Raw genomic sequence first — 22,094 nt, forward strand, 5'->3', positions numbered from 1 at the left:
AGCCACATCCTCTTCAAATGTCTGCTAACATTGTTAGGCATTGGCATTTGGGAGCCATTTGGGTTGGGATCGAATATTTCAGGTTTTTAGGTATTGCGGTGATCTAGTCTAGAATCCATTCGGATATTTTTGCATATATGATCGGGTTCAGATATTTATAGTTCGGATTTAGTTATTTAAGATCGGATTCGGATATTTAGATTTTGAAAAAAAATAAGTTCTTCATTGTTCAAGTTTTTCTAATTAAAATTTTACAATTAACTTAACTGATTTTCTAACTTTTTTATAAGTTGGGCGATTAATAGAGGTTTTTAACGCTGGTTATACTATTACAAAACTGTGAGAAATATTACAAGACGATTTTCCATCCGATAATTCTACTTGTCTTATGAAGAATCACGTCTGACTACATCATCCTAAGCTGTCCTATGAAATCCTCGTTAGACATTACGCCATCCCCAATTCTAAATCTCTCATCTTTGCTTTTCTCCTTAAATCTGCATAGTTTGTCTTTGCTAGGACTCGAAACGCAAATCTCTTGGTGTAGAACCATTAGTCAAATTGATGGATTAAAGGGACTTCTTAATCAACGATTAATAGGTTTGGAGATAAAATTTTGAAAATAGAAAGTTACTAATTTGGTTGTTGTTCTGTGATTTTGAATGCAATTTTGTTAATGTATGAAACAAGAAGTTTGACATGTATTTTAAGTTAACAACAAATTATCTTTCCACATATATACTGTATATATCTGATCTTGAGCCTGTGCATCATCAATATAAATAATTTGAATAAAATATGAAAATAAACTAGGAATATTTGTTCGGTTTGATTTACACAATCACGATGTGTACATATATTTGGCTAAATTTGAATATCTATTCGGATTCAGATATTATTCCTTTTGGGTTTGAATATTCAATCTCTCATAACTTAATACCCGTTCAAATATTACTTGAGTTCAGATTTTGGTTCGGGCATTTTTGGATCGGATTGAGATACATTTTTTTTTTTGAAGAACGATTGAAATACATATTCGGTATCAAATAAAATGGCCAATCCTAGTTAGTATATGTTATGTTCTGTCGACAGTATCATCACGTCCGGTGTCCTTCCCGTGTTCCAATATCAAACAATTTCCAATATCAAGTCAAACATTATATGTGAAATATATTGAACTCTATATTTTAATGAAAAATATACCAAAATATCAAATATTCTAAATATTTTTTTTTTTGAAATCTTCTACTTTATTAAGTCAAGATTTTTAACCAAAAAAAAATGTAATTTTCTTAATATTTACTTATAAAATATGAATGATAAATTTCAAATCTTTTCATAGCTCAATGCAATTTATTATGTTGAGATATTCATTCGTGTGATAATGATAAAAAAAACTCAGCATTTAGTTCTACTATCTTAAAATAAAATATAAACTATATTAATAATATTGCAACTAATATTATATGTCATATATAATATTCTGGAGCAAAAAATTTCAAATACACTTCAATTATATTTTTACCTTTTAAGAAAATAATTTTAACAATATTTATTAAAATATCTTTATATAAGTTTAAATGGTTCTAAATTAGTCAAAGCAATTATCATTGATCTAATAGGTAACTTTAATAGATATTAAAATAAATTGGGTATGAACAAAGTTTGAAATTTATATATGATGGATCTTACACCCATAGAGTTTGAATCTATAAATTTTATATTAAAAGACAAAACTCATTTATATTGTATAGATGTAAATCTTACATATTGAGGGAATGATTTGAAAAACCATTGAAAAGATAACTGTAAAAAACATAAGATATAATCTTAAAATTAAAATCATGATTCAAACCATTGAATAGGTAATTTATAAATTTATAGATTCAAACTAAAAATGATTTTAATTTTAAGGTTATATTGTATGTTTTTTTCTCATAATTTTATCTTATTTTGTAGATACTCTCTTTCAATCCTTTCATCTCTCTCTCCAAAAATCTAAGATTTAGATACATATATTTTAAATTTATATTTTAAAAGTTAAGGCTAATAGGCTTCAAATGAAGTCTACTAAATGTGATTTTAGAATTTTATTTCATATATTCTTTAAAATTTAAATAATTAATTAATATTATTTTATCTTTTTGCAAATATTATTAGCATACTTCATTTGAGCCATCAAGGTTATGAAAAATAAAAAAAAAAATCTAGACGAATCTTTAAAATTTGCTTTGTAATAAATTATCATTATAAAATATTTGTCTTTAAATTACTATATTTTATAATGATAATTTATCACAAAGAAAATTCTAAAAGCAAATTTTTTAATATGTATTATATTATTGATTTTTGTTAGCAATAGAAATTTAATTCAACATACTCTAAATAAAAACAAATTGAATACACCATAAACAAAAACAATAACTAACAAACTTGTATAATTTGTTTGGCGTAGACTTCAGTGTTAGTTTTTTCAGAGAAGACTTCTACTGAAGTAGTGTTTAATAGACTTCATGTTTGTAGCAATCTTTGAGATTTCAACACACACAGATTTGACAAATAATACAACTTAATTTATTATACGTAGACTTAGATAACTCAATCAAGGTCCACACTTATCTATCATTTGCGACATGCATAAGAAGAGTATCCAGAGTCATTTGCTGTAACATTAGATCTGATAAGGGATAAGTTAACTCCACCATCTCGATTTTCTTGTCGATATCATAATACTTTTGTGCTATTTCAAGAAGTTCACCACGTGTACAACTATTATGCACAAAACATATTCTCCCTCATTTCCGACTATCGACAACAAACACCCATAAAGAGAATATTTAACCACCCATTTTCCTTATACAACATGTAAATGAACTATTCCCTACAAAAAATACGATAAAAAGTTAGCAAACAAATATTTCATGTTTGATATAACTACAGAAGTAAATTTTCAAAGAAGCCTATGATAATAGCTAACAACATAGTCAAATAAAAACCATTAATTATTTGAAATTCATTCAAAATCTTTATGATTAACTAACATACACCGTGAAACAATAAAATCGTGAAAAATATTAATGAATATACTCAAATTCACTTTTAATAGAATTTTCTATGTATACTCCATGTTTAGTCGTCTATTTTTGGGTTTGTTTTTTGCAATTGAAAAATTCACGGGCTATTTTCTGTATTTGAAAAAGAATTGTGATTTTATTCGAGTAAACTTTATATGCAGTCTACACTTTAAAAATGTTAATTTTTCAATCGACCACCACTATTTGACTTTCAAAAGTATAATTCATTACAAAGTCTACATTTAAAAGTAAAAACAAACATGTTAATTTTGTAATTGACCAAATTTGAATTTCTAGAAGTAGATGTTAATGGAAGTCTACCATAGTGTAGACTTCAAATCCGACGGGTTAGTTTTGTGTGTAACCAAAATAAAATAGTAAATTTCATATGCAGTTTACAAGTTATTTCTAAGATTAGTAGACTACATATGAAATCTACACTTTAATTAATTTTGGTCAATCTTTTAATATCTTAGTCAAACAGAATACTAATTCCTCTTTGTAGAATAGACTCCATAAGAATTCTACTAAAAAGTTTGGGTCAAATGAAAAAGTGACCTCTTGCAGACTTCCAACGCAGTTTGCTTGATGTAGACTTCCAATGAAGTCTGCTATGAAATGTAAAAAGTTCAGTCAAATGCAAGACTAACTTCTTTTTATGTAGACTTCTTCGTAAGCTTACTAATTTTTTTTTTGTTTTCAAAGGTAAAAACGTAGACTTCTATTGAAGTTTGTGTTCCAAAATATATATGTTGGGTCAATTACAAAACTAACATGTGCGTTGACTAGCAAACTCGACGTAAGTCTACATATCAGCATAGACATACAGAACAGTTTACTATTGCGACAAAAATATGAAAAGTGACCAAAACCATGTAAATAGTTACATTTCCCTGTGTAAACTCATTTCCAATCTTTTCCACTGTTCAAACTGTGAATATGAACAAAAACTGTTTTGACGATTCTTAGAGAAGAATCAAGAAAATATGAAAATTAGGTTTATGAAAATAAAAGTTGTGAGAAGTTTTTAGATCAAAGTACTGAGGAAATGAGAGGAAACGAAGATTTGATGGTGTAGAATGAAAAAAGTAGGATATAAATTGAATGCTTGAGCTTTAGGAGCTCCATAATTGTTGTTCAAAGCTGTTGGAAAATTGGATTATAGTGATATTGTTGTAAATAAGAAAAAATGTTGATGTAAATAAGAAAAATTGTTAGAGTGTTTTTGGTTTTATGTCATTTTCGAAATAAAATGAAACTAAATTATGATGGCATTTTTTCAAATATTGGGAAAACTTAAGGAAGGTATGAGAAAATCATGACAAAAAGGGTTAGTTTTGTATTTGACTCGAAATTTGAGTCATTTTAGAAAAATTAACTCCATATATTAAACATGCATTATTATAATAATAACTTAGTTATCCGACTAATTGAACTAGATATTTTAATATTTCTAAAATAACTAAGAAGATATCACATAGATTTTTTCTAAGATTTCAATCTAATATAATCTAACTACTAGATTTTGACCCGCGCTTTCAAAGCGCGGGATCATTTTCCTTTTAAAATTCTATTTAGAATTTTTTTTTTGTAAAATGTATTTTTTCATAGATTTATATTTGTTTATAATATATTTAGAATTGTGATAATATAGTAGTGTTGATTTTTTATGTTTTTGTTTTTAAAATTGTTTTTTGTTTAAAATTGTTATAAATTACCAATATGTCTAAGTAGCTGGATTTGTATTTTCTCCATGTATGTAAGACTAACCTTTCATCCTATTTTGAAATGTTTTACAACTTTCAAAGAAATGATTTGTATAATAGAAGATATTTGGTTTTTTTGTTTGGAATAGAGGTGAGAAAAAAATGGTAGCTATGATTGTATTTATAGGATTAAGTTAATATCTTAAAGTTATTAAATGAAAATATATTATTTGAAATATACTTGATTGTATTATAAATATATAAGATCAGTTCGTCTATTAACAGCAATGTGTTTATTAGCGTGTGATATGTAGGATCAATACGTATTTGAAAAACTTTTATGTAAAGTCAATGAGCAGAATAATTTGATTTTCTTAAAGAATATTTTCTTTTTTATATATTTTTTTTTAAAAAGGAAACCCTAGTGGCATGTAAATTAATGTAATATTTTAAAGAAGAATAGAAAAAGACACCAAACTTGATATGATAAAGAGGTTGAGAATGAAATCAAATCCTTTTGCTCAGCTTAGGTTGGCTTTTTTACTAACCAACCTCCTATCTGACACTTAAACACATACAAAATATAAGTTTAATAAATATATATATATATATATAATATAATTTTAATGGAAAACTCTATTATTATGTGTGTGATGTTAATCTAAGCTAGTCGTGGCCCCCTTCTTCTTTGGCACCAGCTTCAGATTCATAAGCATTGGTGTTGTCTTCAGAGCCTTTTGATTTATCCTCCTCCGTTGCATTCTCCTTCTTGCTTGCTTTCTCTATCTTTGGCTTTGGAATTCTATTCACCTTCTTAACCTACATATTAATATATATATATATATAATATATATATATATATATATAGATATATATATATTTTTTTTTTATTTTAACCTAAATGAAAATCCCCTTTTTGCTGACTTTGATTATTTATTAAACTGATTTCGTGTACCTTGTTTTGCAGAATATGTACATTGGTGTACACTACATCTGACGTGAACACTGGCTTGCTCCACATAGCAGTCCTGTTACAAAGATTTGTCATGTTAACTCTCTCTAATTTTAAAGACATAAAAAGGTATGAAGCAACATTCCCTTTTTCTGCTCAGCTTCGTTCTTCTCCAACCAGCTTTTTTACTTCCCTGTGTTTCTTTGAGACCTGAATTAAACAACACAATTTAGCATTAGCTCACCAAGACTTGTTAAAAAAAACTGATACTTGCCTCATCAAGCTTTTTTCTTGGATCTTTTCAAATTCAGGTGTTTCTAGCTGCTCAAGGACCAAAATAAAACCAAAGCATTGAATGTTTGAGTAGAATGCCACCTAAAGACACACTAATATGGAGAAAGTAAAAACTATATAGCAACAAAAGAAACATGAAGTAATGGAGATAGTGATCTACACACAACCTTCTTTTTGGTAGCATATATATAAGATTCTAGGTTGCTTTCGTAAAAGGTGCTCGTGAAGAGCATTCTCCCTGAGCTTGGATCGCAGATTTCGAGAACAATTGCTCCGCTGGCGAAATCTTGCGATCATTGTTGGAAGAAGCTCCAAAGGAAGCGAGTGATAGATGAAGATAAGCCAGCTCTTGCCGTTTCGTGTCTCCTGTATTTCATGTTAGATCAGTACTCTCTTGTATATATATAAGAAATGATAGATTTAATGAATGATTGTAGGATACGCTTCGGTTTCGTAAAGTACTATATATTATGGATATTCCTTGCGAGTTGGTTAACAGAATCAAAGCGTATATAGGAAAGAGATGATTTTGAACAAACTAATATTCATTGTATATAACAAATATAGAAAATAGAAGATATTTTTTTTTAGGTAACAGAAAATCGTAGTGAACTTTTGATAAAGTTGGCGACTTTTTTTGAAATAAATGTAAAAAAAGCAGTGGCATAGCAACGTAAATAAGTTGAAAAATCAAGGGCAGAATCCTATGAGGGATTCTGCTTTAATAGTATAGACTAGATTTTGAACCGCGCTTTCAAAGCGCAGGATTGTCTCTTTTGAAATATTATATTTTATAACATATTTATTTTGTTACATATAATTTTTGTAAAGAAAAAATATTATAATGTGTTTTTTTTATATGTGTTGTTGTCAATGTTTTGAAAACCGAACCGGACATTGACTCGGTGAAGCTACTGGTTGACTGGTTAGACCGGTTCAACCGGTCGAACCGGGGTTTTTATTATATAAAAATATATATAATTATTATACTATATAAACTTTACTTCTACATATAATAATTTCTTTATTCTTTTTTTATTAACTCAAAATAAACAACAAACATAAATCTGATTAGTATGTAAACTAAAAATTTAAAAAAAACAAATGATTTACAGTTAAAACAATCATATTTTTTTATTTTTACAACTAACATTTCAAATTTTAAGAATATGGTAAAATAAAAAGGGAAAATTGCTAATAGAGAACAAAAAAACAAGGTGTTGTCCCTTTGGTATAAATCATTTTTTGTCCAATTTTTCTCCTTTTTACCCTTTGTATTTCTGAAAACTAATGAAATAAATACTTTTGTGAATCAAAAAAAATATTGAAAATACAAACAATTAATAAAACACCAATATACACATGCTGATATTTTTTTTGTTTTCAAAAAGTTGATAAATAAGAATTTGAAAATACGTTCTACTAAAGGTAGAATGTGCCTTCTACGGAAAATGGTATAGTAGAAAGCGTTTTCTAAAATAAACATGTTCATCTACTATTTTAGAACGTACATTCTACTATTTACTAATTTTCTAAAAAAGTGGAATGCGCATTCTACTAATCCTAAAGCTATCTACTTTTCGTCCTGAAGCATCTTCTACTTTTATTAAGTATTCTAAATTTCGCGGAATGTGTTTTCTAAAATGTACTCTTCCGTCTACTAAAAGTAGAATGCGTGTTCTGGATTTTGTCAATGTTCTAAACTTTTAGAATGCGCCTTCTACGGATAAGATTACCTGATTTTTGCGAAAATTAATGACAATTTCAGTTATGGAAATATTCTAAAAATCTTCTAAAAATATTCTAACTTCCTAAAACGTGTTATTTTCGATTTTGCTTGTCAAATTTTTTTTAAAAATGATTTTCCCTTGTCTTATTCATTAATCTATGGTTTTTCCATAGTTTTTTTTTTGTTTTTTTCACAAACTCTTGTTCACTATGATACATATCTATACAACATGTGGTGTTTTGAAATTAGGTTTATTTTTTTGTAAAAATTTATTTTTATTAAAAAATTTTAAAATTTATATTTTTATTAAAAAGTTTGATAAAATTAAAATGGTTACAAACGTTTTAAACTTTTATAAAAAATAAAACTTTGTACAATGTTTCTTTTTATAAAGTTAGTTTAAAGTTTTTATTAATTTTTTTGTAAAGTTTTATTTTTATTTTATAAATTTTAAATTTTTTATTTAATTTTACAATTTTATTTAAAAAGTTTTAAAATTTTTATAAAAATAAAACTTTGTAAATGTTTTTAATAAGTTTATTTAACGTTTTTATTAAAACATTTTGTAAATTATTTTATTTTTACAAAGTTTATTTTTATTAAATAAAATTTAAAAGTTTTATTTTATTTTCCCTTTTTAAAACGTTTTTAATTATTATTTTTAAATTCTTTTAGTTTAATGTGTTTAATAAAAACTTTAAACAAACTATAAAATTTGTAAATTTTATAAAAATAAAATAAAACTTTACAAAAAGTTTTTAATAAAAAGTTTAAACAAACTTTATAAAATACATTTATTATTTTTCATTAAAAATTTTGATAAAATTAAAAAGTTTACAAACATTTTAAACTTTTTATAAAAAATAAAAATTTGTTAACTGTTTTTTATTATGTTGATTTAACGTTTTTTATTTAAAAAAATTTGTAATTTTTTTTTTATTTTTATTAAGTTTTACAAAATTTATTTTATTAAAAAAAGTTTTTATTTTATTTTCTCTTTTTAAACGTTTTAATTATTATTTTTTAAAATTCTATTAATTTAATGTGTTTAATTAGATTAATCAAGGGTTAGTTTTGGGATTATAAAAGAAATTATACTAAAAGGACAACTAAATGATAGTTTTATACTATAGGGGAACCATGCTGAATTTTTGTTCCGTTTTGGCAATTTCCCAAATAAAAATAGTATATGAGAGTCAAAAATATATTTTTCACATTTTTCTTAGAAGAATTAAATAGTGATAGTTGAACACTAATTATAAAATATTAAATTTTAGCTAGTAATAATTAAAAACACTTAATTATATGTTAATTTTCAAGAACCGGGTTTTAAAATTAAACCGGGTCACGGTTTTACCGGGTTTCAGCCGGTTTTACTGGTTTCAGCCGGTTTTACTGGTTTTTATCAAATCCGGGTTTTAAATCGAATCGGACTCGGCTTCTTCAGCGAGTCACGGTCGGACCGGTTCGACCGGCCGGTCCGATCCGGTTTTCAAAACACTGGTTGTTGTTGAAACTAATACAATGCTATTAAAGTTAAATTGATGTTTTCTTATTGTTTGGTTTTATAATAAAAATTATTTTATACAAAAATCTACCAATGATATTCGCCAAATTATTTTATTATTAATAACTCTTTTTTAATTAATTTATAATTAATAACGCTAAACGTAAGTTTTATGAATTTTAAAATGAGTGGATATTTATTTAATTCTATTATAAAAATGTATACATTCTTCAATTGATGAAATAATATAGAGTTGCCCATGTATTAGACTTTCAGTTGTTTCTCTCTAATTGTTTGTCGCAAATCTTAGTGGCTATCTAAAATCGAAATGGGTTTGAAAATCCCTCATTTTTATTGCCGAAATATGCTGAAATATGTTTGTGCCTAAATTACATTAAATTGCATTTAAAACACTTGATTATGATTGGTGCAATTAATGTGGCCGAAATTCATTTTAAAAAGACAATAAAAATAATGGCATTTCTATGTAATTATCTACAAAAACAAAGGGTAGAATCCTATTAGTGATTCTACTTTAATAGTATAGATGTTTATTTAAAAATATAAATATACATTTTTCTGAAATATTATTTTTTAAAAATATCTAAACAATTAAATAATTTCGTAATTGTTACTAAATAATTAATATACATTTATATTTATTTAATTTCGACTTATATACACAATAAAATTTATAATATTTTATTTATAGAATTATGAAATATAAAACTATACAGTAAATAAAATTAAATAACTTAACCTATTAATTAATTTTTAAAGTATAAAATTATATGAAAGTATAGAGTTACACAAAATAACAAATGTTCCTAGATTTTAAAATATACTGTAATATATATAAATTTATAAAATTAACATTACATAAATGATAATATATTATAATTTATCAAATAATATTTTTTAAAAACAGATAAACATATATTTACTTCATAAAAATAAAATATTTTTAGTTAACTGATCGATATTTTAATTACTTTATAGTATAATGATAGGAGTTAAGTTGATATTCTTACAATTATAGATTTTACTGATGTTTCTTCATTCGTACAATATGTTAATCAAATACTGGTACGGTATTAACTAACACATTAACTCATTTATATTTAAAATAAAAAAAAATAAAAATTGATTAGTGTGAGACATGTTAAAAGATGTATTACTCCGTTTTAAATTTAAATTTGTTAAGATAAATTAAAACAAATACAAAACAGACCAAATAAACAGATTACTATATTTAATGATTATATAGTTATATTTATATATGATTAATTTTAATACAAAATATTATAGACACAACTGAACATATGTTATTCCGTAAAAAGTATTATAAATCAACGTAATACTTATCAAACTTAAAATGATTACTTTATTGAGTAAAACATTTTTTTTTTACGAACGGCTTGCATATATTTATAAGAAAGAAAGAAAATGTCTTTTACAAGCCCATGCCTATATGCATAGCTCTAGTCCATACCCAAGTTAGAAAGCCCATAGAAACCCATAGAGAACATACAACCCATAGAAAACATAGAATAGAAAATAGTAACCCATAGTAAAGATCAGAGGCCCAAACCCAAGTATCAGAACCGTCGTCTTTTTAGTTTTGCGTCGAGAGCCAAGCTTGCATGTACCTAGAAGACACCGCTTGAGAGTTGAATCGATAGCTGAGGAAGAGATCGGTGATCTGGCGGGTGATCAGTTTGGTTACCACTTCAGGGGAGCGATATTGCTGCGTGTGGAGCCTTTTATTCCTCTCCTGCCAGATCCAGTATGTCGTTGATTACCACCCAATCAAGATGAGCCTTTTCTTAATTTTACCTCCTTGTAGCGATTGCATCTGCAACAGAGTTTGATTCCACTGCCGCAGAGCAACAGAGTTTAATTTTAAAACATTTTTTTTAAATGATGACAATTTGCTATTGTATAAAACATCAAATGCTGTCGGGACCCACCTTTTAATTTTTTTTTTTGGGGGGGGGGGGGGTTGGAGTGGTATGGAACAGTTTAGATCATTTTTATAACTAATGTAAAATGGACGTGTTGGGAAATCCTCTAAGTGTTCCCGTCGGCGGAGCGACTCTAGGACGAATTTTCATCAACAACCGCTAGTACCACAAACAACAAACGCAATATTTGCCGTTGATAGTTACAAAACCAATAAAGCCTTTATAAGTGTAGTGTGTTTACGTTAAACCAGTGGAAATGAAATAAATTTGACTGCTAAATTTTATGTAGACTCATGAAATATGATAGTTTGGTGTTAGTGGTTTGTATATATTAATGGATTTGGAAATTCAAACCAAATTGGTTAATAACTGCGATAACATATTCTTTTGGTAATTTGAAATATATGTAAATTTTTTTTTCTAATTGAAAATTTTAGGTAAACAATATTATACTGTCAAGATATATGAAGGGTGTATTTGTGATATAACCAAAAAAAAAAGTAAAATCAATTTTGTAGGGAAAATGTTAGAGAGAGATAAGAAAAAAAAAAGAGAAGAGAGGGTACTTTGGTTGGATAATGAATTATGTTTTTTTTTTGTATGGTTATCTCAACTGATTTCCCATATATAAACGAGTCAAAGGAACTTATCAGAAGGAAACGAAACCCTAAATAAGACTCCGCCAATGATGCTGAAGCAAACTGCGAAAAAGACTTTTCTAGGGCTACGGAGTTCGACGGCGGGGCGCCGATTCTACCACGAGAATGTAATAGATCACTTTGAAAATCCTAGGAATGTTGGGTCCTTCAAGAGGGACGATCCTGACGTAGGCACAGGATTGGTTGGATCTCCTGCCTGCGGGGACTTGATGACCCTCCAGATTAAGGTCGATGAGTCCGGTCACATCACTGATTCTCGATTCAAGACCTTTGGCTGCGGAGCCGCCATCGCCGCTTCTTCCGTCGGTATGCTTTTATCATTGAGCAGACTTGCTTTGTTTGATTTTCATTTTATATATATGTATTTTTTTTTCAGCTTCTGAATGGATCAAGGGCAAAACGGTATCGGAAGTTATGACCATTAAGAACGCGTAAGTGCCCTTCTATGCCTCTGTTTCAGTTTTTTGGAATTGAGTCTAGCTAGTGATATGATATTTGGTTTAAAACTTTGATCTAAAATGTATACATGATGATGATTACATGATTTTTGAATTTCTCAGTAATACTAGTGTGCTCTAATTTTCCATGGAAATCGCAAAACATCTTCGATTGCCTCCCGTCAAGCTGCATTGCAGTATGCTTGCTGAGGACGCCATCAAGTCCGCCGTCCAAAACTACAAGGAGAAGAAAGCAATTGCCGATGCCTCCGTGGCTTGATTCTACGGATGATGATCTATGATTTCTTACATGTGTACTGTTTAATTACTTGCTTCCAACAAGTAACTCATAATGTTTATTAGCTATTAGACTGGCATGTCCTGAGTTTTTTTTTTAATGGAACGTTGCAGTGTGATCTTGATCATCATACTGAAGTATAAATAAAATTTACTTTTTTTCAATAAGTTATTACTTTAATTATCAATAGATCTCGACCCGCACAACCGTGCAGATTTTATTTTCGGTTTTATATACATGTATATTTATTTAGATCATTAGTAATATACATCTTAACTTTAATTATATATTTAAATATTTATAAAGCTATTTCAAATATAATAATGTATAGTTTGCATATTTTAAATAATCTACTATTTAAACCGTCGTACGTATTTGTTGCTTCTTATTATATATTTATTTATTATATTTGCATTTAGTTATTAAATATATTAATATATGGATGAAAAAAAAAAATTTGACAATTATTGTTTATTTAATTTATGTTAATTCTATGTTTATTCATTTTACACAATATATTATTGTATTTACAAAAGTGAAAGATATGTTAATTTTTATACATGTAGTATATAGTCTGCTAATGTTAAGCCGTTCTGTCATCATATTTTACTTTCAACATAAATATTTTATATTTATAAAAATAAAATTTATAAATTTAATATAATTTTTATCATATTAAGTTCAATATGATAAAATTAACATGATTGATTGTGATTATATAATAGATAAAAATAAGATATAATATTTATTTTTTATTTTATAAAAGATACTGAATATATTAATGTATAATAATATTTCAAAACTAATTATGGAATTAGTAAAATATTTACATAATTTTGAAAATTAAGATCTTGTTAATAGATTTTTCGAATTTTTTTTTGAAAAAAAATGTATATATATATATATATATATATATATATATATATATATTTTATTTAAATGAAAATATATCAAAATATATTAGGATTAAAGTAGTTCAAAGATGCTATATATTATTTGTCTTATTAAAATACATTTTAATAAAATATATTATGAAATGAAGTTGCGACTTCTATTTTAATAGAATAGACTTATTTTTTTCATTAAATTTAAATTTTTTATTAATTTTATTACTTTAACAATACATCAAATCATTTCTTTATTACCATAATAATTATAGTCCAATTTTTATTGTTAGTTAATCAACAATAATTTTGTACCAATTATAAAAAAAAATTTAAAATAACTGAGTTTTTGTGTATGGTTGAAAATTTGTTTACTTTGATTTACTAAAAAAATAATTTTAATTTCAGTAGGTGAAAAGTTACGTAGTTAAACGAAATTAGAGACATAGTTTATGTAAATAAAATAATAACTTAAAACAAAAAAAATAAAAACATAATTCATTTATTGTCATTTTATTTTTCAGTACAAATAATTCCAAAAATTCTAAGCCCTAAAATAGTCTGTGAATATAAACCTATTTCCCTCTGTAAAGTCTATTACAAGACATTATCTAAGATTATGGACCTAAGACTAAAACTGTTCTTGAAGCACCCATTTCTGAAAACTCATATGCTTCATAGCTAGAAGGGCAATTATTGACAATTTTCTGACTACGCAATGTACTCCACTTCCTCAAAACTTCCACGGCCAAGAAGTTCTTAGCAATAGCTGTAAAAACTGACATTAGAGTTAGTGTCAGTAATAATACCAAGACGGAACTAGTACAGTAAAGCAAGAAGAAAAGATCGAAGAAAGTGTTTCACTGATCAATGGAGCATAAGTACAACATATGTTTGTAAACCCCAGTTCTAGCTTCATGCTTCTTTTGTCAAAAAGCGAATAATAGTCTTTCCTCTTCAACAGTAGGTTGTAATCATTTGTATCTCCCTATAGCAGAGAATGCATAAAGACAGTTACTTACTCTTTCCTCGTCAACAATAGGGTTGTGAAAAGGTCCCCCCAATGTGTAATTCGCCGGGGAGATCCATTGTTTCCATACATCTTCATTCTCTATAGAGAAGTTCTCTATGAGTTACTCGTCAGCTAACAGAAAGTTTGAGCGGAGATGAGTACCATGAAGTTCTGCCGCGAATGGTATAAACAAATCTGTTCCTACAATTCTTCTGCTTCCTCTACTCAAAGTTCTGATTTTAGGTTTTCATCTCTTAGCATTGTCGTGTCTGAATCCGTTTCGGCTACTGCCACTTAGTTCGTCGAAGTTCTGTCGTTTTGCCTATGCTGTCAAATCGACTAAAAGCTCCTATCTTTCTCTCCATCTTACGAACCTTTGATTTTATTTTTGTATGTTTCTTTGTTTCAGTAATAACATATTATATCCGAAGGAAGACAGGGAGCAATCGATACTCCTCTACGCCTGCCGTAATTGCGATCACCACGTTTAATTTTGTGTTCCATGGCTTTATGCCTTAATGTGATTTGAAACTCTTTTGGTGTATCTGTAAGAGGTTTATTTAACGATGCCACTACGCACTATTGCTGTTTGATAAACTGATGCTGTTTCCTCTTTGTACTTTTCTTAAGAGTCTGCCTCAAATGTAAGAAGTTGAGATTAAAACACGAGAGACGAGAATTTAACTGAGTTTAGAATCCACAGTCCAGCTCATAGTCCTTGTTACAGAGGTACTGAGCCTGATTGGTTATGATAATGCTTACATTTCATTCATTCTGAACAAATGCATGATTCAATAGCATTTAGATGCCATGAGAGATCATATGCTGTGCAATTTAGCTTATTGTTGGATTTTCTAACCCAAATTAGTTATCTTTTATGCCGGTTGTTAGTAGATAGATTGCCGCACTCTTGTTACTAACCTTACCTTCGAGGTCTGCTACTTAGTTTAGTGTTGTCGGCCAACGGTTTTGCAGGAAGCAGCGGATGACAACTATGTTTACAGAAACGAGGTTCACTATTCAGTTAGTGAACAAACTCAGATCCTCTCTGACGTTGCCTGTGACCCCACTCTTCCCCTCTCTCATTTAGTTATTCTTTTTTCTTGTGTTATTTACCTCGTGTGTGTGATTGAATATTGCAGGCTACTGCAAGAGGAGAAGAAGGAATGACCCTGTTCTTCGTTTGCTGCAACCCTAATTGTGGCCATCGCTGGAGAGAATAGAACTAGTACTAGTTTACATTGATTTCCCCTCTGTACCGTGTTCTTGACTTCCTCTGCTGGAAACGTTTTAGTTTGGAGTTTTCTATGTGCACAATTAAATATGAATACTGTGACGGCTGTTCTTGATTTTTCAGGGTCTTTTGTGGTAATTTAAGTTTTACCTCGGTTCAATTATTTATTTTCTCATTTATTTGGGGGTCAATCGGAAAATAAGTCGTTATCCATGGGGTTGAAATTTTAGTACGTGGAAATTGGCACAATTTTTTTGGTCCGCATGGCTGCATGTGCACTGCAACAATCCACCACGGAAGATATTTCTGTTTTTGTATAAAAAAATGAAGATGTCCAAAAAAGTATAAGAAAATGTAAACTTTTGATCTGCAACACCTACATAATGATATAACGTTACCGATTACATATTCGCCTAATGCATTTTGTGATCAAGTACTTACATTAGTGAAAGAAGGAACAGTTTGAAAGGCCGTTACTTTACTTGTCCTCGTTAAAAACATTGTTTATATCCCACTAAAACACCTTCATTAGATGACAAAAAAAACACCTTCATTCATTTTTAATCTTTTTAAACAGAAATCATTTTTTTATGTCTGGCTGATTATGCTATTCCAGCGCCAAAAACATTGCATAGATGATTATACATCTGATAATTTTACCTTCTTTTGAAAATACACATCTGCATGTATCACTCTGATCGAGCTGTCTTATGAAATCCAATTTCAACAATATACTTTGCACTATGTTGAAGACCTTTTGTAATTATTTTCTCCATAATCTGAGTAAATTTGTGTATTCTGGAGTTTGATCCCCAAAACATTAATAAACATTTAGTCAAACCACTGAACTAAAAAGGTTTCCACTCATTTCATTTGTTACTTTCCTTCTATGTAACTTTTTGGGACATTTTCTTTCTAAAACAAAAGTATATTAATAAATTTCTTGATGAGGAACCTTTTTAGAGATTAACTTATTTTTGACCTTTTTGTTGCCAACAATAACTATACTATTCTGAATGAATCACCAATTCGAAAGTTCAAATATGTGGTATAGAATCATTGAATCAACATACTACACAACAAAAAGAGAATTTCAAACACTTTGTAGAAGCTTGCCTGACATTGTGTTATTTTATTTAGAATATGTAAGGTTGTAAAGTGAGGAAATAACTCATTCCAGCGTTGAATTTCCTATGTGGGATATGAAAGCCGATTTTTTGGTCGGTGTATACAACATCTTTATTAATTGAAAACTGTCTATTGCAAACAGTATTTCCGAAAATTGTAAGATCTTCAAGTATTTTATAATGTAAATCAAATCTTCATATTTAACATCTAAAAGTAATAGATTTCATCGGACATTCATAATTTCTATAATCTTGTCATATCGAAACCCATGTATTGGAAAATCATTCTTTATCCGAAAAGTTATCTTGTTATTTCCATGATCCACCCACATAACACTATCACAGATCATCAAATTGTTGGCTTGATTGTGAAAGATACCAATCCTTTAGAATATTCAAATTTTTGTCTCAATCCATGCAACACCTTCTATTTCTGCTCCTATTTTTATTATTTATAAATCTTGTCATTTTGATTCCAACCCCCCCCCCACCATTTCCCCACCCCCGAAAAAGGAAAAAGGAAAAAGGATTATGCTATTAACCCGCAGTCTAATACCATGCATCTAATAAAAACCCAGAACAGCTAATATTTTTCTTTAAAAAATGATTAAATTACTCATATAATTTTTATTAGTACATAAACTTGTGATTCCTTAAGTTTTGATGAAAATTTTATTATCTCATCCAAGAAAAAAACTATAATAGAAGAAAAAAACAAAATTTATTTATGTATCAGTTAGTTTATTTTTGTTATTAATAACCTACTATAAAGTCGTTAAAAACCTACTATACAATTGATGAAAATTTTATTATGTAATCCAAGAAAAAAAGTACTATAATAGAAGAAAAAACAAAAAAAAAATTATGTAAAAGTTAGTTTATTTTTGTTATTAATAATCTACTGTACAGTCGTTAAAAGCCTACTATAAAATTGTACTTTTTATATTTAAATTTTAATTTTATGATAACCTTTAGATATTCCTACACATCATTTAGGGTTTAGGGTTTAGGATTTAGACATGGCATTCCACCGACGCGAAAATCCGACCCGAAACCGACCTGAAAATACCCGAAAATTTACAAGTATCTTTGGATCATAAATTTCTTTTACCTGAAAGAATCAGAATAAAAAAAACCGACCTAAATATAGACTCGGACCCAAAAAGAACTGACCCGGTAAGAACCGATTTGTGCCCGACTTAAAAACATGTATATTCAAAACTATGATTTTATGTGTTCTATTTTATGATTTAGTTGAAATATCTTTTGCTAACAATATTTGTTATTATTTTGTAAAATTTTTAAATAACATGAAGTTTTAAAATTTAGACTTAAAAATGTTTTATTTTAATTATTAATAGTTTAATTTAAGTTATTTATATAAAATTTTAGATATATATGACAAATATTAACTAAATATAGTATGTATGTATTTTTCAGATCCTAAATACCCGAACCTGATCCGGATTCGATATGGATCCGAAATATTTTTGGTTATTTTACAAGTATTAGAATTAAAAATCCGAACTGACCCGAACCCGATAAGATCCGACCCGCAACGGACCCGAAAGAATTATAAATATCTATCAAATTTCCAGGAACCAAAAGACTTGGACCCGAAAATCCGACCCAAACCTGACCTGAAGATTCGGATGTCCAAGCCTACTTATACTCATATTTTCTATATTAATATTATGTACAAAATGACATAGGTTCATAACGTATGTAGATAATACTAGGTGATTTTCCCGTGCTCTTGCACGGATATAAATATTTATAAAGTAAATATACTATAATAATTAATTGCTATTTATTTTTAATTTTATATTAATTTATAATTGTATGCATTTATATTAATAATATTATATTACTTTAGTTAGACATTCGATTTCAAATATGTTATAGGTTGTCAGTTTTGTTGTTTTTACAGTCGATTTAGTTATCATTTTGATATATTGATTTTTATTTATTTTTTTGAATTCAATTATAATATTTTTTATTCTAAATATATTAAATTTTGATTAATTTTATTATTGCATTTAGGTTGCTTGGTTGGTTGGTTATCTTTTATATGCAAATATATTTTAGGATAATTATTTATAAATTAAGATATATAGTGCTAGAATGAAATAAAATTTAAACTAAAGTGTCGGATTCCAAATTCAATAAATTAATATAACGATGATATTATGAAGTCTCATTCCTACATATATAAATTTTACAAAAAACCTAAATTGTAACAGTTGGTTAATATTTTATTTTCATTTGTTAATATATTCTGAATCATTCTGTAATTTATATTTATAAAATTAGTTATTCCCATAAAATTATATATTTTTATTGTAGTTTAATCTATGATATTAGATATAAGTTGGATTAGTCGAGTTACTCATGTTGTGAATATATTAAGTTGCATGTATTATTCAAATTCAAACTGAAATATAATTTTTTTACTATAGTTAAATCATATCAAATTATTTTTATTTATCGTTTAATGTGCATGTACTTTCATATATTTATCAATGATCAATATGAAGTTACATACATAAGTAACTGATATTTTTTTGGAAACTCATGAACACATATCAATATCTACAGTAATTAAAATATTTTATAAATTCTAAATAGTTTTATGCTTTGATTTATTTATTGAATGGTAAATTGAAAATGATTTGAAATAATCTTAAAAGTCTGAATTCAGATATGCTTTCGTATTTTGATTATGGTTATGTTAGGTTCCACAAACATAAAAACATAAAATTTAAAAGCAAATTTAATAATTATTTAATATTAAGAAAACATATAATTTTAATAATCATAAGATATAATATATCTACCTTGTTGAAGTATATCGTGTTATTTTAATTTAAAATATTTGTAATTTTTTATCAGAAGATGTTTACTGTTAAATCTATTTTTCATTATCTAATATCTCTTAAAAACTCTATAATATTATTTGAGAAGTCAGTTTCCTATGTGTCGCGCTCACGTTAACTCTCATAATGGTTGATTACACAGATACTCTTCATGAATTAAAATTATGATTGTTAAATATTTTTATTGATTTTTTATTTAGTTTCCTTTTTAAATGTTTTAGTTAATTTTTAAATGGAATATTACTATTTTGTGAAATTTCCTTTTTAATGAAATAAAATTATATATGCATATATTTTCGTTTTAAATTTTGTTTTAAACTTTATAAATATTTCCTTTTTATTATATATCTTATTTAGAAAATTTCAAAACGGAAACCAAATAAAAAATTAATAAAAATATTTAACTGATATTATATAGGCATATATTTTCGTTTGTAAATTTTCTTTTAAACTTTATAAATGTTTCCTTTTATTATATATTTTATTTGGAAAAATTAAAAAAGGAAATTAAATAAAAAATCAATAAAAATATTTAAGAATAATAATTTTAATTCATTAAGGGTATCCGTGTAATCAACCATCATGAGAGTTAACGTGAGCGCGACACATAGAAAACTGACTTCTCAAATAATATTATAGAGATATGTAGGCTCACGAATTAAACGAGAGTATTTATATTAAATTTAAGGTTATCATCACTACAAAAAAAGTCCGCATTGATAGCACATGATAATAGCACGTTTTACTGAACTGCTATGATAGATGAGTCTGAAATTTCTGTTTTATATAATAGCTCTAATTAATCGCTATGGTAGATTTTTACTAAGCGGAAATCTAAAATTAGCTTTACCGCGACACTTAATTAAAAAACACTAACATTATCACTTTCCCTCTCTCAACTCGCGAAATACCCCCTCTCCTTTCTCATTTTCCCACCTTTCCCACAGAACCCTAAAAAAATCAACCCCAACCTCCGTCTCGAAATCCCTAATACGCTAATCCAATTCCGAAATTAAGGTTGACACATCCATTGTTGTCGATTGTGAAGATATCAGAGGTCCAAATTGGGACATCTCTGTCGATTGTTAGCTTAAATCTAAGAGCTGTTTTGTTGCTTTGCTTTCGTGTTTGCGTTGTATTGTTATTTACATTGATTCCCTTTATTATATTCTTAACATCATTATACTTGATTCATCGTTCTATGGTTTTCGATTTAGAGTCAAGGGATTTGTAGTGATTTTGTCTCAGCTTGAATAGCTAGTATGTATATATTGAGTTATTGTCTGATTGTGTATCTTTTGTGTTTCTTGTTTTGAGTTTGGGTGATTATATTATGTGTTACCAAGAAAGAAAAAAACGAAGCTTTGTGTGAATTGGATTGCTCATCGGCTTCTTTGTTGTCTTATGACACATGCTTGGATGGGTAATCACTGTCAAGTTCTGTGTACCATACTGCTTCTGTGGATGACGTCTCTCTATACTTATCAATTGAAAATTTGTTGCTTGTTTGGTAATAAAGACTCGAGAGTGTTATGTGATGGAGATCGACTTCCATCCATCAAGAATTTTGTAGCTGCTGGTCTCATTGTTGGACACTTGCATATGTAACTCGAAAACCCTTCTCTTTCAATCCCTTGTTTCTAGTTCCAACAGTTCCAACAAGAAGCACCAATCATGTAACCTCGTACTCTGTTTCTGTATTGTTTGTAGATACAGAGTATTCACTTGCCAGGTATTAAAAATCTCTTAATTTTGTCTCTTTTGTTGTGGGTAATGGAAAGCATTTGAAATCACTTCTTGGATGCAGGTAATGGATTCTTTAGAGAGCAAAAGTATCTCAGATCCGTTTTTACTGGAGTCCCCACCACCACTTGCATCATTGCAGGCATGTACATAATTGGTGGTGTAAGAGTTCCTGCTGGATACTGTGGTGTTCGTGGATTCAAATCTTCCCCATGGGGCTATTTTCAATCAAAGGGATCATACCAGTATACGTGTGTGAACTAGAAGTTTGGGGTAGAATAAAGTAAATCTTAGATATACTAGGTTGTGATTGTTATATACTTATATTGCAGAGATGATCCATGTGACAATTTACATGTAGCACTATTATTTTTATATGAACGTTATGTTGATTCTGGTCAATAGATATGGCCTTGTATACGCTTCAAAAAAACATATTTTAGATGGTATATGAATAATGTGTTATATAAATTTAAGGAAATATAAACTTTTATGTGTATATCTGTTGTTTGTTTGTTACAAAAAAATCTGTTTGTAAAAAATCCCTATTTTATCAGTAAGCTCTTAATTTTAACAATTTATCATGAAATCCAAAGAT

At 27.8% G+C, this 22,094-nt stretch overlaps 1 protein-coding gene and 2 long non-coding RNA genes across 7 annotated transcripts; 2 read left to right on the forward strand and 1 right to left on the reverse strand.

Annotated features, from left to right (window-relative positions):
- Positions 1–5,219: 5,219 nt before the first annotated feature.
- On the reverse strand, positions 5,220–6,273 carry LOC130502222 (uncharacterized). Its single transcript, XR_008940184.1, has 3 exons — positions 6,194–6,273; positions 5,736–5,942; positions 5,220–5,599 (listed from the first exon to the last, which is right to left on the reverse strand). It is a non-coding gene; the product is annotated as an uncharacterized LOC130502222 (long non-coding RNA).
- A 5,572-nt stretch (positions 6,274–11,845) lies between these two features.
- On the forward strand, positions 11,846–12,794 carry LOC108821635 (iron-sulfur cluster assembly protein 2-like). 3 transcript variants are annotated; one of them, XM_056996967.1, is made up of 3 exons: positions 11,846–12,191; positions 12,262–12,316; positions 12,510–12,794. In XM_056996967.1, the coding sequence occupies exons 1-3, from the start codon at positions 11,912–11,914 to the stop codon at positions 12,622–12,624; spliced, it is 450 nt and encodes a 149-aa protein (XP_056852947.1). In that variant the 5' UTR covers positions 11,846–11,911; the 3' UTR covers positions 12,625–12,794. The 3 variants fall into 3 exon arrangements, with proteins under 3 accessions (XP_056852947.1, XP_056852948.1, XP_018450134.1); XM_056996968.1 differs by having other exon boundaries at positions 11,848–12,191; positions 12,521–12,794; XM_018594632.2 differs by having other exon boundaries at positions 11,862–12,191; positions 12,446–12,636.
- A 7,799-nt stretch (positions 12,795–20,593) lies between these two features.
- On the forward strand, positions 20,594–21,898 carry LOC108819465 (uncharacterized). 3 transcript variants are annotated; one of them, XR_001944254.2, is made up of 3 exons: positions 20,623–20,770; positions 21,071–21,485; positions 21,561–21,898. It is a non-coding gene; the product is annotated as an uncharacterized LOC108819465 (long non-coding RNA). The 3 variants fall into 3 exon arrangements; XR_001944253.2 differs by having other exon boundaries at positions 20,625–21,176; positions 21,273–21,485; XR_001944252.2 differs by having other exon boundaries at positions 20,594–21,485.
- Positions 21,899–22,094: the final 196 nt, after the last annotated feature.

The sequence above is a fragment of the Raphanus sativus genome, unplaced genomic scaffold, assembly GCF_000801105.2.
Source record: "Raphanus sativus cultivar WK10039 unplaced genomic scaffold, ASM80110v3 Scaffold0453, whole genome shotgun sequence".
In the NCBI taxonomy this organism is placed as follows: domain Eukaryota; kingdom Viridiplantae; phylum Streptophyta; class Magnoliopsida; order Brassicales; family Brassicaceae; genus Raphanus; species Raphanus sativus.

Coding starts and splice junctions, on each gene's coding strand:
- LOC108821635 (XM_056996967.1), top strand. CDS start 11,912: ATGATGCTGAAGCAAACTGCGAAAAAGACTTTTCTAGGGCTACGGAGT. Junction 12,192..12,261: donor CATCGCCGCTTCTTCCGTCG/GTATGCTTTTAT, acceptor TTTTTTTTTCAG/CTTCTGAATGGATCAAGGGC. Junction 12,317..12,509: donor GTTATGACCATTAAGAACGC/GTAAGTGCCCTT, acceptor CCTCCCGTCAAG/CTGCATTGCAGTATGCTTGC.